General features: G+C 62.3%; 1 protein-coding gene across 3 annotated transcripts in view; it reads right to left on the bottom strand.

The window, feature by feature from the left end:
- The window catches only part of CORO2A (coronin 2A), a 59,197-nt gene that overhangs the window by 3,007 nt on the left and 40,031 nt on the right, over positions 1-16,159 (bottom strand). For all 3 annotated transcript variants that reach the window (XM_058302625.1, XM_058302624.2, XM_058302626.2), the window contains exons 3-11: positions 9,925-10,041; positions 7,488-7,637; positions 5,785-5,964; positions 5,117-5,233; positions 3,758-3,862; positions 2,931-3,027; positions 2,397-2,509; positions 2,087-2,177; positions 566-840 (exon numbers count right to left, since the gene is read on the bottom strand). In XM_058302625.1, coding sequence (XP_058158608.1) covers positions 566-840; positions 2,087-2,177; positions 2,397-2,509; positions 2,931-3,027; positions 3,758-3,862; positions 5,117-5,233; positions 5,785-5,964; positions 7,488-7,637; positions 9,925-10,041 — 1,245 coding nt within the window. The remainder of the gene's footprint in view (positions 1-565; positions 841-2,086; positions 2,178-2,396; positions 2,510-2,930; positions 3,028-3,757; positions 3,863-5,116; positions 5,234-5,784; positions 5,965-7,487; positions 7,638-9,924; positions 10,042-16,159) is intronic.

The raw sequence follows: 16,159 nt of genomic DNA, 5'->3' as shown, positions 1-16,159 counted from the left end.
AATCGCTCTGGGCCGGGCCAGCCTTGGGTTTTGAGCCCCTCCATCCTGCCTTCCAGGACTGCTGAGAACAAAATCAGAGGATGTATCCAGAGAGCCAGGAGGCGGGAGAGCTGCCTCAGAGCCCGGAAAATGCTGAAGGTCAGAGGTGCAAGGGACTCTCACAGCCCTCTTTTTACAGGTGGGTAAGTGAACCCTCCACCTTGGCATACAGACGGTGCTCAGTACTTGTTCCTCCAATGAATGAGCAGAGTGAGCAAGTGCCGAGGCCAAGGACACAGCTGGCTTTCCCCCCCTCCCTCCGCCCTCCCCTCCCTCCCTTCCTCTCTCCCCCTCCCTCCCTCTCTTCCCCTCCCCCTTCCTCCTGCCTCTCCCTCCCTCCCTCCTCCCCTCCCTCCCTCGCCCCTGCCCCTCCCTCCTCTCCTCCCCCTCTCCCCCTCCCCCTCTCTCCCTCGCCCCTGCCCCTCCCTCCCCTTCCCCCTCCCCTTCTCTCCCTCACCCCTGCCCCTCCCTCCTCCTGCCCGCTCTGCCGTGGGGGCTCAGCTCCACGCCCACACCGTGCTCTCACCTCGTTCTCCGTCTTCGGTGGGGGGCATTCAAAGATGTCAAAGCCGTTGGCCAGCCAGCCTTTCTTCTCCTCCAGCCTGTGTTCCGTGGCCCACCTGGGCGCTGCCTCCTCCGGCAGGGAGACAGGCCTCCGGCCAAGCACAACATCCAGCTTTCTCATCTTGTCCCGGAGCTGGGGCGAGGGGGGCGCCGCGGAGCTGGGGACGGGCGTCTCTGGAGGCTGAGGCCGGGGACTCAGCAGCTCAGAGCCGGGCCTGAGGGACACCAGGACTGGCCCTGGGCAGGAAGCAAAGGGCTCTGTGAGATGCACGGGGGCGGTGGGGCAGACACAGACCCACGGGGGCCCACGGAGCAGGTGGCAGGTGCAGGAGACACAGCACACGCCGTCGGCCGGGCGCCCCCAAAGGTCCACGCGGGCCACTGTCTAATCTGGTGAGCCTGGTTTGTGGAACATTCCGGCACGGGCATGGGGCTGCCCACCAAGTGCCTCAATGCCCCCCACACCCCTGAGATGCAGGGGGGGAAACTGAGGCCCGGAGAGGGCAAGACCTGCTTACAGGCCAAGGGGTGAAGAAAGTGGGGGCAGGGGAGGGGAGACTCCAAACATGAAGCCAGCGGCTGTGGGGTGCTGGAGCAGTTTGATAAAATTGATGAACTCCAAAAAGAGATATTGGATTATGCTTGGAATCTGATCTGTACCTGGGCATGACTGAGTTACGATTAGGGCATGGAGTCCCCACCCCGTCCCCACCTCTTGGTGGGTGGGACTCACAGATGGGGGGCAGGGCAAAGGACAGAGTGGAGGGCTTTTGATGTTGGAGTTTGATGCTGAAGCCTTAAGCTGAAGCCCTGGGAAGTAAGCTCACAGAGGAAATAGAAGCAAGCTCAGGAAGAGAGGAACCCTGAGCCCAGGAAGAAGCAAGCCCTGGGAAGAGAGGAACCCAGGAAGCCTGAACCCTCGCAGCCGTTGGCAGCCACCTTGCTCCAAATGGACTCTGGGGAGGAAAGTAACTCATGCTTATGGCCTGGTATCTGTAAGCTCCGACCCCAAATACATACCCTTTATAACGCCCAGCAGGTTCCTGGGAATCTGCATCTGCACCCCTTTGCTGACTAACACAGGTGCGCACTGCCCCTGCTCCCAGCTGGCCCTCAGGTTGGCAGGACAGGGTGGGCAGGGGTGGGGTGGGCAGAAGGCAGGGTGGACGGTGGCTGAAGGATGTCTGGGGTCAAAGGGTAACGGTGGGCGAGGGGGCTGGCTCAGACAATTCAGAGTTCAAGGACGTTTCCCGTGGGGCAGTGACCCCTGAGCCGGAGCGAGTTTTCTGAGCCACCTGGGATAAGCCCCTTTCCAGAGGCTCCCCCAGGCCTTCCTGGACCCCCAGGTCCCGTCCCAGCCACAGGATCCGTCCCTCGGGGTCCCAGAACGGAAGTCCAGGCTGAGGCCGCGGCACGGCCCGCCACGGCCGTCCGGGGCTCCGTGTCCTTCCGCAGTGGCCTGCGCCTGTCCCTGCCCTCTCACCTCTGTCCACCCCACTGAGCCACTCCTGGGCCGTCAGGGAGGGCTGGGGCCCGGCCGTTGGGGGGTAGATGTCCTCCTGGTAGGATTCCGACTGCGGGAGAAGGCAGGGCAGTGAGAGGGGTCCTGGCCCCCCCCCAGGCTGAGTTGGGAAAACCGAGGCCCAGAGAGCAAAGGGCCTTGCCTGAGGTCACACAGCACCTCAAGTGAGCCCGGGGTTCCCGGCTCCCCAGGGCGGGGGCTCCGAGCCTGGGCCCCCCAGGCCGTCTCCTCCCGGAGGGGCTCCCGCCTGCCTCCCTGAAGCCCCCCTTACCCGCCGGGGCACGATCATGGACAGGGGCTCGATGAGGCCTCTGGTTGTGACCAGCCTGTAGAAGCGGAAGATCTCGCAGGAGGACACGTCGAGACCCCTCTTGGGCATGACACCTGAGGGCCGGCAGCCCCGGGGGCACAAGAGGTGCTGGGACGGGTGGGCCGGCAGCTCCAGGCCGCGAAGCCGCCCTCCTCCCGCCTTCCTTCCCTCAGGAACGGGGGGCCGCCCGCCGCCCACCCTGCCGTGGAGGAGCTGCAGGAGGGCAGCTGCCCTTGGAGGAGGCTCGTCCGCCGAGGCACCCCCTCCTCTGCCCCCCAGCTCCCCCGGCCCGGACACGCGTCACAGGAAGGCGGCAGCGGCTCCCCGGAGGCTCATCTCCCCGCTTCCTCTGCCCCCCCCCCCCCCATTGCCTCCTCCAGGCAGCCTTCCCTGACTTCCTCCTCTGGGCTCCCCGAGAACCTCGGACACACCTCGCCCGGCCACCTCCCCGGGGACAAGGCGGGGAGCCCTCCAGGAAGCCGGGGTCGGACTCACCGATCCCCTTCTGCGGGTACGTGGAGCGGTGTTCATTCAGGTAGTTCAGGTACGGCTGCTCGGGCCGGACCTCGTAGTAGCGGATGTTCCCGTCCCCCTGGGGTGGGGGGAGACTGAGAGCGGGCCCCGCGGCTCCCTGTCCCCCGCCCACGGCTCCCGTCACCCGCCCCACGTGGACCAAGGCCCCCACGGCCCCGCGTGGGGCCCTGCTCTCCCCGCACACAACTCCCCTGCCAGCGGCCCCAAGGCAGCCCCGGAGCCCCCTCCTGTCCCCACACCGGGCCCAGGCCTGCGGGGCCCCAGGGGCGCCTCACCCCACATGGGCGCATCTGGTCATAATGACTGGGGGCGGGGTGCTAGCCTGGGTGCGGGGGCCAGGGCCGCCAAACACGCCCGGGGGTCCTGCCTGCCCCTGCCAGGAACACCCACCCGCCCTCCTCCTCGCACCCCTAAGTGGGGAGGGACGAGCGCGGCGTCCGCCGTGGTCCCGGCCCACGTGTCTCCAGGGAGCCGAGGAGGTGGGGGGCTGCCACAGGGCCGAGCGGGGCGGGTGCTGTCCCTCGGGGGGCAGAGCCCTGAGCTTGACCGGTCCACCGCCGGCGTCTCCAGGGTCCTGGCGCAGGGCCGGGCGGGGCCCCGCGCTCCACGACCCCTTAAACGCGTCGGCAGGGTCCGGGCGCCCGTGGGGGGGGCTCGTGGGAGCGGGCGGGGAACGGGCCCCTGCTGCCCCTGCCCTGGCACCCCGCAGGACCCCTCGCCCCGGCGGGGCTGTCCCACAGGGCCGGGCGGGCGCTGCTGCCTCTGCCTCGTGGCCCCCCCAGGCTGACCTTCCCCACCACGTAGAGCACGCTGGTGTCCACGTCGTAGAAGGGGAACAGCACGCCCGAGGAGCCATCCAAGTCCTCCTCCATGAGGGGCTCAGAGAGGTTGTCCTGCGAGGGAAGGGAGACCAGGAAGCCCGGTCACTTGCGCCTGGGCGCGCCGGGCGCAGTGCTGCTCTCTGAGGCCAGAACCCCCGCCTGGGGCTGTGTGTGGGGAGGCTGAGGTGAGAGGCTGAGTGTGAGTGCGCGTGAGAGAGGGAGGGACAGACAGGGTGAGTGTGTGAGTGTAAGTGTGTGTGTGAGAGGGGAGACAGGGCGAGTGTGTGAGTGTAACAGTGTGTGAGAAGAGAGACGGTGAGCGTGTTTAAGTGTGTGTGAGAGGAGAGACAGGGTGTGTGAGTGTGAGAGGAGACAGGGTGCAAGTGTGTGAGTGTAAGTGTGTGTGCGAGAGGGGAGACAGGGTGTGTGAGTGTGAGAGGAGACAGGGCGAGTGTGTGTGAGAGTGTAACGGTGTGTGAGAAGAGAGGGTGTGTGTGTGTGAGAGGAGAGACAGGGCGTGTGAGGGCAGGTGTGCGTGTGACAAGTGTGTGTGAAGGAGAGCACGTGCGGTGAGAGGCGCAGCTGAGCGCCAGGGGCGGCTGCCCTGGCCGAGCAGGTTTAAAGCACTGAGGCGCCGCCGCCGTGGGTTCTGCCATCACTTTGCCGAGAACAAATGATTTTTCGCACACCCAGCCTGACGCCGCACCTTCCCACCCCTCTCTGTTTCTCTCTTCACCCATCCATCCACCCATCCCTCCCTCCACCCCTCCCTTCCTCCATCCACCCACCCATCCATCCCTCCATCCCTCCATCCCTCCCTCCATCCCTCCATCCCTCCATCCCTCCATCCCTCCATCCATCCACCCATCCATCCAGATAAAGGAGACTCAGGGGATGCGACAGGCCCTGCCTGTGGGACCCTGGTCACAGGCTCCGGGACGGGGACTGCCCGCCCGGCCCCTGCCCACCCCCGCCCCAGCCCCTCTCCCCCCCGCGCCCCCACCACCTGCTCTTCTGCCCCCGCCCCGGGAGCCCATCCCTGCCCCGCTCCCGCCCCTCCCACAGCCCCAGGCTGTCCCCCCCCCAGCCCTCAGTCCCGCCCCTCCCCCCAGGGCCTCTCCTGGGCCGCGCCCCCCCCCCCCTCTGCGAATGACGAGGTGCCACAGGCCTGCTGCTGTGGGCCCCCTGGGCGCCCCGCCCTGGCCCACGAGGCTAAGGAGGTGCCTGAGAAGCGAGCGAGCGAGCGAATGCCTGACGCCCTCGGCGGGGGGCGCGGCGGGGGTCGGGGGTGGGGGGTGGGGGGGGCCAGGGCCGTGCATGCCTCACCTGGTCCCACAGGGCCACCTGCCTGTTGTTCCACTGCGAGGTGCCCGTGGACACCAGCTTCTTCAGGCCGCCCAGGAACAGCACCTTGCTGGCCCGGTGCCCCTTGTAGCTGGCCTCCTGGAAGGACACGCGAGGCCGGTGGGCGGGGGCTCGGCCGCAGCCGGGCTCTTCTGCCTCCCCACGGCTGCCGTGGCTGCTTCACCAGGAATACCTTCCTCTCTTGCCCCAATCTGCCTGGAGACTCCTCCCAGGGCACCACCTCCAGGAAGCCCTCCCGGGTCCCTCCCACACACAGGAAAGTCGTTTTTCTGAGCTCGGACAGAGGCAGACTTTGGTCCACTTTGGTCCAGCTCAGTGCCCTTGCTGGCTGGGAGGACTCGTTTGGGAGAAAGGCCTGGGGGGGCCACTGCTGCAGAGCAGATGAGGAAACTGAGGCTCGGGAAGCAGGAAGTGCAGCTTTAGGGTTAGACCAGGTTCCGATCCCAGCTCTCAGGGCGGGCAAGGCCCTTAACCCCTCTTGGGCCTCTGTTTTCCCATCTGAAAAATGGGGGTGACAGAGCCCACCTCCCAGGGAGGCCACGAGGGTGGGAGGGGACGTCCCGTGCCCAGGCCTGGCCCCGACCTCCGTTCCCCCGCCCCCTTGCCCTGCCCCGGCCGGCGGCACTGACCTGGAGGACGGCCCCCGCCCGGGGGTCGAGGACGCGGATCTTGCGGTCCTTGCAGGTGGTGGCTAGCAGGCTGCCGTTGGTGTTGAAGGACATGGACAGGATCATGTCCTGGTGACAGCTGATGGTCCGCACCGGGCCCCTGATGACAGACTCCTGTGTGTCCAGGTTCCAGACCATCACCTGCACGGCAGAGAGCGGCAGTGAGCGCGGGAGGGGGCCGGGGCAGCGCCATGTCCCCGAGGGAAGCCGCAGATGGCAGCCGGGCGGGCCGCCTGGCAGTGAAAGGAAAACACCATCTGCCTTTGAGCAGCAGAACAGCTGCGCGGGGAGGACCCCGGCTAAGCCAAGGGGTCTCCCAACTGTTATCAGCGGCAGTTTCCACCTCCCACGGACAAATAGGGCTGCCCTGCTTCGCTGCCCAGGCTGCGCACTGCCCAGCTCTGGGCAATCACGCCCGTGGCCCTTGGCTGTGAACGGCACCTCTGGTGTTGTGTACCCCAAAACCTGCAAGGCTGGGAAGCTGACGTGGCTCCACTGATGGAGCGCCGCCTACCACATGGGCGGTCCAGGGTTCAAACCCCGGGCCTCCTGACCCGTGTGGCGCTGGCCCATGCACAGTGCTGATGCGCGCAAGGAGTGCTGAGCCATGCAGGGGTGTCCCCCGCGTAGGGGAGCCCCACGTGCAAGGAGTGCACCCGTAAGGAGAGCTGCCCCACACAAGAAAAGCGCAGCCCACCCAGGAGTGGCACCGCACGCAGAGAGCTGACACAGCAAGATGATGCAACAAAAAAGAGACACACGCTCCTGGTGCCGCTGATAAGGATAGGAGCGGTCACAGAAGAACACACAGTGAATGGACACAGAGCAGACAACTGCGGGGGGAGGGGAGAGAAATAAAAAGCAAACAAAACAACCCGCACAGCCACAAGCAGCAGCCCTGCAGGCAAATGCCACACGCCACGCAAATGGATAAAAGAGCTTTCTGATCAGCAGAGTCCCCTGAGCTGCCTCTGGGAACCCCTAGAGAGGCGCGAGGTGAAGCGTTTAAAAGCCACAGCACAGATGTGGTCCCGACAAATCCAGCTGTGCTCAGGTTGGGAAACTGAGGCCACAGGAAGCACGGGACCCTCCCTGGCAGACAGCTGGTCGAGGCGGAGTCGAGACGGAAGCCCATCTGGCGAGTGGCCCCATCCTCAGACCCACGGCTGCTTGCTGGGCAGTCTACAACAGGGGGCAGCTTCCCTGGGCAGGGTGCAGGCGGACCCCAGGGGGTTGAAGGGTGACCCCCAAATTCATGTCCACCCAGAATCTGAGCGTGTGGACTTAGGTGGAAACAGGGTCTAAGCGAATGTACCTCGTGATGTTAATGAGGTCGTACAGGATCGGGGCCCTAACGCCGTGACCAGCTCAGGATCGGGGCCCTACGGCCAGGTACGGGGGTCCTTGTAACAGGAGACGCGGGGACAGCGGGAGGAGACCAGAGCGGCGCAGGGGCGGGTCTGGGGGTGTCCAGGCCGCCGGCAGGCAGGCGCCGGGCGCTGCGGGGGCGGGAAGCCTTCCTCCCAGGCGCCTCCACGGGCCCTGCCGCCACCTGGGTTTCGGCCTCCGGCCTCCAGAACCGGGAGCCAGTGGGTGTCTGTCGTTCTGAGGCCCCCGGTTGAGAGACTGGGTTACGGGGGTCCCCAGAGGCGCGCCGCACCCACCTTGTAGTCGTAGCCGGAGCTGAAGAGGACGTTGGCGGCCGTGGGGTGCCACTCGAGCAGGCCCACCCGGCGGGCGTGGCCCAGCAGCTCCTTCCTGCACGTCGTGAGGTTCCTGGTCAGCACCGGCTTCGGGATGTCCCAGATTTTAATCTGGCAGGAGAGACGGGCCGGGGCGTGTCAGCCAGGGGCACCTCGGGGCGCCCAGAGGCCAGGGGCGCTCTCTCTGTATCCACCTCTCACGCAGGGGCAGGGAGCCCGGGGCCCGCAGAGGGGCAGGGGCTCCTCGAAGCCCCCCAGCCTGGGGGCAGCGGCAGGTGCTGAGCTGAGCCCCCGTAACCTCTGTCATCCTAACCATGAGCGGGCAGCCGGCCCGCCTCCCAGGCTGCACGTCAGAGCAGACCTGCCTCCCGCCTAGACTATCCCCCAAGGTGCGGCCGGAGCCTCGACTGCTGGGATAAAGGGCTGGTGTGGCATCCTCTGGGCACTAGGGAGCCAGAGCAGGCTCTGGAGCCTGGACAAGCTGAGCTTTGAAGGGGGCCCCAGGAGGCACCTTGGGCAGCTGAAAGAGGAGAGGCTAGAGGCCGGAGGACCGGCTGCGGCCGTAGAGCCAGACTCCACAGGAGGGGCCCAGGAGGAGGGGCTGGGGCCGCCTTCCAGACGGCCGCCCCGGAAAGCCCAGGGAGGTGGCCCTCGGCGCCACCTAAAGAAGGAACTTCTGATAAGCAGCGCTGCCCAAGGGTGGAGGGGGGCTCTTGTGGCAGAGAGTAAGCTCCCCGTCACTGGAGGTATACAAACGCAGGCCCGGGAGAAGGGGGTGCTGCAGAGGAAAGCAGGAGGGGCGGTGCTGCCCTCAAGTCCCTTTTTGTCCCCCAGGCTCTGAGGGCCCCTGCCTGGCCGTACGTCCCCCTTCCCTCTGAAAGATACAGGTTTTTCAGGGAGATTGTGTGTCAGTTCAATTCAGCAAGTATTTATTTCCTGGTCTCTTGGATTTAAAACCAGGAAGCCAAGCACACGAGAAGAGGGCCAAGTTCTGGAAAGATCCATCTGGCGAGGGCTGTGGCCGCACGGAACAGGCCGGACCTGAGCACCGCCCCTGGCTGGTCTGTCGGGGACGGTTACCACCACCCCAGCCCAGACTGTCCACTCCCCGGGGTCGGAGGGCCGCTCGGCCCCACGGCCCCAGAACGGGGAGGAGAGTGAGAGGGGCGGGGGGGCCAAGAGGCCAGGGGCCCACAGTGAGCTCCGTCGACTGCCCCAGGGCACGGCTGGCGGGAGGGGGCACTGCCCTGCGTCACCTGGGGACTGAAGCTGCAGGCCTGGAAGGGCAGGTGTTACAGGAGTGGGGACACTGTCAGGTATTTGACAGCCCATCAGAAGCCCTGCACTTACTGGAGCCGGGGCCAATTTTCCCACAGCCTGACTGCCCCTTTGGAGAAACCACCTTGCAAACGCTGTCCTTGATGTCCCTCAGCATCCCCTATTCAGAAACTGACACAGTCGTCTTAGGATTTTCTGCTTGTCTCTCCTGATGAACCGGTTTGCTTCCTTTTTATCAAACAGTGAGGGTTCTGTAATACACACTATTTCCCTTTTTGCCTTGGCTGCCAGGCCACTCAGAGTAAAATCTGGAGCTCGGCAGCTGCAACGTCCTTAGCCTACGTTTCTGGAATCTTTTCTTCACCTTCCTCCCACTGTGGCTCTCGCTCATTAGAGAAGTGGTACAGCTCAGTGCAAAGGGTGTAGGCACAATCTGAGGCCTGCCAACTGTGTCACCATGGGTAAATTGCTGAACCTCTCTGACTCTTGGCTTTTCCATCAGACCATATCCTACCCTGTGGGTTGCTAGGCAGACTGAAGGAAATGATGCCATAGAGGTGGGGCCCGGCGGCTCGCACTAAGTGGGAACTGCGATGTTTATGCTTATTTTCATCAGCCGATCACAGCTGCGCCTTCGGCTTCAAGCCACGCCCACAGCGTTTCGCAAGCGGGCACAGGACGCACGATCGATACGTAACACCGAGCACCGTGGGGCCCGGGGCCGTGTCCCTGGCACTGAACCGGAGCTCAGAAAAGTTGGTGAGACCAAAGTGTGGGGCGGGGCTGAGGAGTCCTGGTCACAGCCCGCCCCGCTCCCCTACGGTGTGTGAGCCACGCACGACGGCCCCTCTCGGCCCGGGCGGCCCCCCCGCTGCAGTGGGAACCTCCGTGGCCCTTCCTGAGACAGGCGGGGGCTGAGAGCCCGCCTCACACGGGGGGCGCCCGAGGCCCACAGAGAGGACGGGCGGCGCCCCACGTCCCACAGGCCCAGGACTCCCTCCTCCGCCAGCTGACCGCCCCCTCCCTGCTGGTGACCTCCTCTGGGGTCAGCTCCACGGGGCTCGCCTCCCCGACCCCTCTCCAGGAGGGGGCGCGGCCGTGGGCGGCCGGCGGCACTCACCGTGCTGTCCTCGGAACAGGAGGCGATCTCGAAGTCGTTGAAAGGACTCCACTTGATGTCTAAGACGTTCCCTCTGTGCCCGCAGACCTTGGGGTAGTGGTGGTCCAGCTTGCCCGTCTGCAAAAGAGCACCCAGGCGGGTGGAGGGGGGCGGGTTCAACTTCAGTAACCAGCGAGCACCCCGGAAAAGGTAAGGCGCAGGGCTGGGCATGCTCTGGGCCCACCGTGCATTCCTGTGTGACTGTGGGTGAGTTGCTTCACTTCTCTGAGCCTCAGTGTCCCCCGGGATGCTGGCAGGCATTCCACAGAGTGGGTGTGAGGATCGCAGCAGACAAGAATGGAAGCCTGTACACAGTAGGTGCTCAATAAAAGGGCATATGCCTCAGGCATTCTTTGGGAGGGGGTGTGAAACGGGCAGCAGCTGTGGAAAACAGTCTGGCGGTACCTCAGCGTTAAACCGAGAATTACCCCGTGCCCCAGCAATTCCACTTTCAGGTTTATCCCCCAGGGCGCTGTTCACACAAAAGCCTGGACACGGACGTCTGCGGCTGCATTATTCACACTAGCCCCGACGTGGGAACAACCCAATGTCTATCAACGAACAGAGAAACAGAATGCGGCATCTCCGTACAGCTGAAGAGCCTTCGGCTGAGCTGCAACACAGACGGACCTCGACAGCAGGAGGCTGCGCGAAACACGCCGGACACACAATGCCAACACCGTGAAAGAGGCAAGTCTAAGACAGGAAGTCGAGCAGAGGCTCCTGGGGCAGGGGAGAGACGTGCCCAGCGCGTGGCCGCTGTCACTGGATGCGCACACGTGTGTGTGTCTCATCGTCTATAAGGACAGCAGCCACGCACGGAGCTTATCAGTCCTAAGAAGCACCGAGCTTCTCAGTCCTAAGAAAGAAAGACTGGAAGGAAATGCACTGAAATGCCAATGAAGCCTGGTTATCTCTAGAAGGTGGAATACAGGGGGAATTTAAAAAACAATCTTTGTCTTTTCAAAACTTTCTCAAACTTTCCATTTAAAATTTGCAATTAAAAAAGAAGGCACATGAAAGCAAAACTCAAGGTTTTGTGAGAATAGCTCGAGGATGAGTGGAAAGCCCCCAGAGCGCGGGGGTGGTGGCCCCGCACAGCTCCTGCCCCGCCCCACAGACCCCAGCCCTCGTTCTTGTGGGGGCAACGCTGGGCCTCTGGCCCCCCGGCCCCCCAGGGCTGAGCCTGGGTGCGCTATGGGGGGAGCCTGCGCCCCGCCCGTCCCCTTCCCTGTGTAGATCCCGGTCAAGGGCACAAGCAGCGCCGGGGCTTTCGCGCCGCCCGGGCTCCTCTCGGCCTCTCCTGGCCACACTGGCCCAGGGCCACGGCCGGCTCCTGCCTCTGGAGCCGTGGGGTGTGCTGCCCGGAGCCTTCCAGGCCTCGGGGTGGGGGGCCTTGGGCTGGGCCGCGCCCAAGGGGCAGCTCGCCCCGCAGGAGGCCTCTCAGAGGCAGCTTCCCTGGTCCCCTGAGGCCAGGAGGCCGCTCCGTGCTGGACAGGACCCACATCAGGAGACACTCCGCAGGCTGACAGGCGAGCGATGGGCCTCTAAAAGGCCCGTCCATGCATATGGTGGAGCTGGACTCAGATGTGACCTCTCCACACACGCCTCTTCTGTCGCTTTTACTGCACCTGTGGTTGGCACTGGTTGGTGTATGCTCAGGAGACCTGAATCTCTGGGTGCCCATGTGCCAGCTGGGCCCTGAGCCTCAGCAGAGTGGCAACTCCTATGCTCTGGTTCGTCTTACCCAAGTCAGCTAACAGGGAGGTGAAGGTCAACCACCACACCAGGGAACCAAGAGCGCCTGCAACTGCAAGCAGCAGAATCGCATCCATCATCCGCGTGGAATCTAAGCCCCTCTTGATCTAGAGGTGGAGTGGACATCACCATCCCAGGGCCCACAGGATGGAGGAATAGAGTATGGATTAGAGGGGACTTACTGATATTCTACTATAGAACTATTGTGATGAGGAATAGAAGAAGTTGTAGCATTGAGGTACAGAAAGTGGTCACAGTAGTTGCTAAGGGCAGGGAGTGGGAAGAAGAGGTGTGATGTGCAGGCATTTTCAGGACTTGGAGTTGTCCTAAATGATATTGCAGGGTCAGATGCTGGACATTATATATCCTGCCATAACCCACTGAATGCACTGGGGGAGAGTGTAAACTGCAATGTAAACTATAATCCATGTGGTGCTGCAGTGCTCCAGAATGTGTTCACTGAGTGTGACAAGTATGTCACAAGGATGGGGCAGGTTGTTGGTGTGGGAGGAGTGGGGTGGGGGGGGGGTAGGGGATATACGGGAACCTCTTCTATTTTTTTAATGTAACATTTTTTTGTGATATATATATCTTCAAAAACATAATTCACAAAAATGATGGGGTGGGGGTGGGGAGTGGGTTATATGGACACCTCTTATGTTTTTTAATGTAACATTCTTTGTGACCTATTAACTTTAATTTTAAAAAGTGTAAAAAAAAAACCATATTTGGGGAAGCGGACTTGGCCTGGGGCTCAGAGACAGAGGCAGGCAAAGGGCCAGGAACATCAGTCAAGGAAGGCTTCTTGGAGGAGGCCTTTCTGTTGGGCCTTAAAGAGAGGGAGACTTTGAGCAGGCCAGGGCGGAGGGGAAGCACTTGGAGTCAGAAAAGCAGGGTGGGCTCTGCCCGGGGAAGGCAGAGCAGGACCCTGAGGCGGCCAGTGGGGAAGAGAGCCTGGCGGGGGGCCTGGCGGGAGGGCAAGGAGAGCACTGGCACTGGCCTCGGGGATGGACGTGTGGCCAGATGAGCCACGTCCTGCAGGGGGCGGCGCGGAGCCGGGGCCGCCCAGAGGAGGCGGGGGTTGAGCAGGGGGAGGGCGAGGAGGAGCCGCCGGCCCGTTCCCTTAAGGGTCTGGGGTGCAGGGCTGTTTGCTCCCCCACCTTAGGAGCACATGAACGAGCAGGGGGCGGGCTCACGTGGGATCCCACCCCTGGGCCGGAGGCGGTGGACAGCAGCGGTTATCTGCTCACCTCGCTTGGTTGCCTCTCGTGACAGGGAGCTCACTTCTTTATCAAGGTGGTATTTTCCACTTTCAAACCTCGGCCACTGAGAAGCCACTCTAGCGTGTCCCCTCCCTGCTCCTCAGTCAGCTCAAGGCCTCGGCGTCTGTCCAGCCCCAGCCCCAAGGGCCCCTCCAACCTGGTCCATGCCCGCCACTGCCCCAGGGCCCACCCCAAGGGCTGGGGCTGTCTTCACCCGCCCACACACCTCCTTGCCCCCAGGCCTGGCCCAGATGCCTGGGGGGCCTCTCCTGAAACCTCCCACCTTTGTTCCCTGAGAACGCTGCCGAGGCTGCAGATTGTGAAACTCGCCTCTCCGCCTCCCTCCGGGGGTCCAGACAACCCTGCAAGGGGGGGCGGCCCTGCCTGCAGCCAGGACCCTGACCCAGGCCCACCGGGCAGCCGGGCTCCTCTGACCTCAACTGCAGGGACCCAGGCCCGGAGCCCGGCCCCGTCCACCTGCCGCGCCTGTCACGCCCCGTCCAGGGCCCAGGCTCACCCTTTGCTGTGCGCATGCCTGGTGACGAAGCGCCTCTCGGCCCGGCCTGGCATGTAACCCCTGGGGGCCATCAAGGAGCGCTGTGCGCCAGGGCCACCCCAGGCCCGCAGGCCAGGCCCGCTGCTCGGAGCCACGCGGGCTGGGGGCTGTGCTCCCCTCGTCTGGACCATGGGGCGATTCTCCCTGCGAGAAGCACTGAGGTCCATGAGGAGCGAGTGTGAGCATCGCCCCTCCCCGGTGACTGCACGGGAAAGGCGACATCGAGCCTGTCTGCACAGGACAGTGCCGGGGGGCTGGACCGGAAGGGGTACTGCTCCCTCCCCCAGCCTCTCGGCCCTCCTAGGGTCACTTAAGAGAGGCTGGGGATCGAATCGTGTCCCCCAAAAGACGTGCTCCGTTTCCAATGCCCCGTCCCTGCGGGCGAGCGCGTTTGCAAGCAGGCCCTTTGCAGAGGCGAGTGCAGGTGCATTCACCTGTGAAGAGGGTCCTCCAAGCGCCTACTTAGATGAGGTCACACTGAGTGGGGGGGCTTTAAGCCACAGAACCATAAACCAAGGATAAGCACAGAAGAGGAAGCCAGAGGGTCTTAGAAACCAGAAGACGCGGAAGCCTGAGGAGCAGGCACAAGGAGAGATGGGCGGGTGACGGTGGACGCGGGAACGTGACAGGCGCCGGGAGCTAGCGAGCCTGGCCCTACCGTGGCGCTGGACGCCCAGCCTGCCAAGCGTGAGAGGGAAAATTCCCGCTGTCTAAGCCCGCACGGTGTGGTAGTTGTCATAGCAGCCTTGGTAAACCGAGACAGACACGCCCATCCAGACAAAGTGTGACCTTAGCTGGAGGCCGATTTAAACAAACCAGTCTCCAGGAGGCATTTATGAGCCAGCCAGGGACATTTTAACACGGCGGGAATCTGATGACACAAGGAGCCATTCTTAGTGTGTGATGGTGGCGTTGTGCAGACGTCGGAAAAATGTCCCTCTTTTTTAGAGATGCTTCCTGAAGTCTGAGGGGGATAAAATGACAAAATGTCCGGGATTAGCTTTCAAATACTTTATGAAGAAAAGGGACAGGGACGCAAATGTGGAAAACTCTAGATAATTCTAATTCTTGGGTATAGAGGAGTTCATTATATTGTTTTCACTTGTCTGTTTGATTTCTTTTTTCATAATTTAAAAACATGGACTAGATTCGAGGCTTGCTATTTAAAGTGTGGTTTGTAACAAGCAGCACTGTGATTGCCTGGGAGCAGGGTCAATAGATTTAGCAAATAAACATTCAGGATACCCAGTTACAGTTGAATTTCGGGTAAACGAAAAAGAATTTTTTAGTGTGAGTATGTCCCATGCAATATCTTAAAGCATAAAGACATTATTTGTGAAAGTAGTTAGTTAAAAAACTAAACACGGGGAAGCGGCTGTGGCTCAACTGATAGAGCGTCCGCCCACCACATGCCCACGCGCAGTGCTGCCGCGCACAACGAGTGCCGTGCCACGCAGGGGCGTCCCCGCGGAGGGTGCCCCCACACAAGGAGTGCACCCCACAAGGAGAGCTGCCCCGTGTGAAGAAAGCGCAGCCCGCCCAGGAGTGGCACCGCACACACGGAGAGCTGATGCAGCAAGGTGACGCAACAAAAAAGAGAGGAAGTTTCCTGGTGCCGCCGGACAGTGCAAGTGGACGCAGGAGAACACACAGCGAATGGACACAGAGAGCAGACAAGGGCAGGGAAAGGGAGAGAAATAAATACAAAATAAAATAAAATAAAATAGTTAAAAAAAAAACAACAAAAACTAAACAAGCATCTACCCTATGACCCAGCAATTGAACGCTAAATCAAGACTCCTGCTCACACGAAACCCTGTACACACACAAATAAAACAAATAAAAACCCTGTACACAAATGTTTACAGCAACTTTATGCATAATAGCCCCAAACTGGAAACAACCCCTGGTTCTTCCTACAGGCCGATGGTTAACTGAACTGTGATACCTGCAGATCCTACGGAACAGGCCAACGGAGCACACCTCGGCAGCTGCAGCACCCGGGACGCACCTCCAGAGAGTGCCGCTGCGTGGAAAGAGCCACGCCCGCGCGGTGACTGCGAAGGAGGACGTGGGCGCGGCTGTCGGAAGGCAACACGAGGGCCCCAGGTCGGGGAGGGAATGTTCCCCGTCTCGACTATCAGTGCCCGCGTCCTGGGTAAGACATTGTGCTACAGATTTGCAGGACGCGGCCGTTAGGGGAAACCGGAAGCAGGGGACACGGACCGTGCATGAGTTCTTACAATGGCACGTGAATCGACAATGATCTCAAAATAAAAAGTTTAATTAGGGAAGCGGACTTGGCCCAGTGGTTAGGGCGTCCATCTACCACATGGGAGATCCGCGGTTCAAACCCTGGGCCTCCTTGACCCGTGTGCAGCTGGCCCATGCACAGTGCTGATGCACGCAAGGAGTGCCCTGACATGCAGGAGTGTCCCCTGCTTAGGGGAGCCCCACGCGCAAGGAGTGCACCCCGTAAGGAGAGCCGCCCAGCATGAAAGAAAATGCAACCTACCCAGGAATGGTGCTGCACACATGGAGAGCTGACACAACAAGATGATGCAACAAAAAGAAACACAGATTCCCGTGCCGCTGACAACAACAGAAGCGGGCAAAGAAA

The sequence above is a fragment of the Dasypus novemcinctus genome, chromosome 8 (genome assembly GCF_030445035.2).
Source record: "Dasypus novemcinctus isolate mDasNov1 chromosome 8, mDasNov1.1.hap2, whole genome shotgun sequence".
In the NCBI taxonomy this organism is placed as follows: Eukaryota; Metazoa; Chordata; class Mammalia; order Cingulata; family Dasypodidae; genus Dasypus; species Dasypus novemcinctus.
Note: the sequence above shows the minus strand (reverse complement) of the source record. Positions and strands in the feature narration are given on the sequence as shown.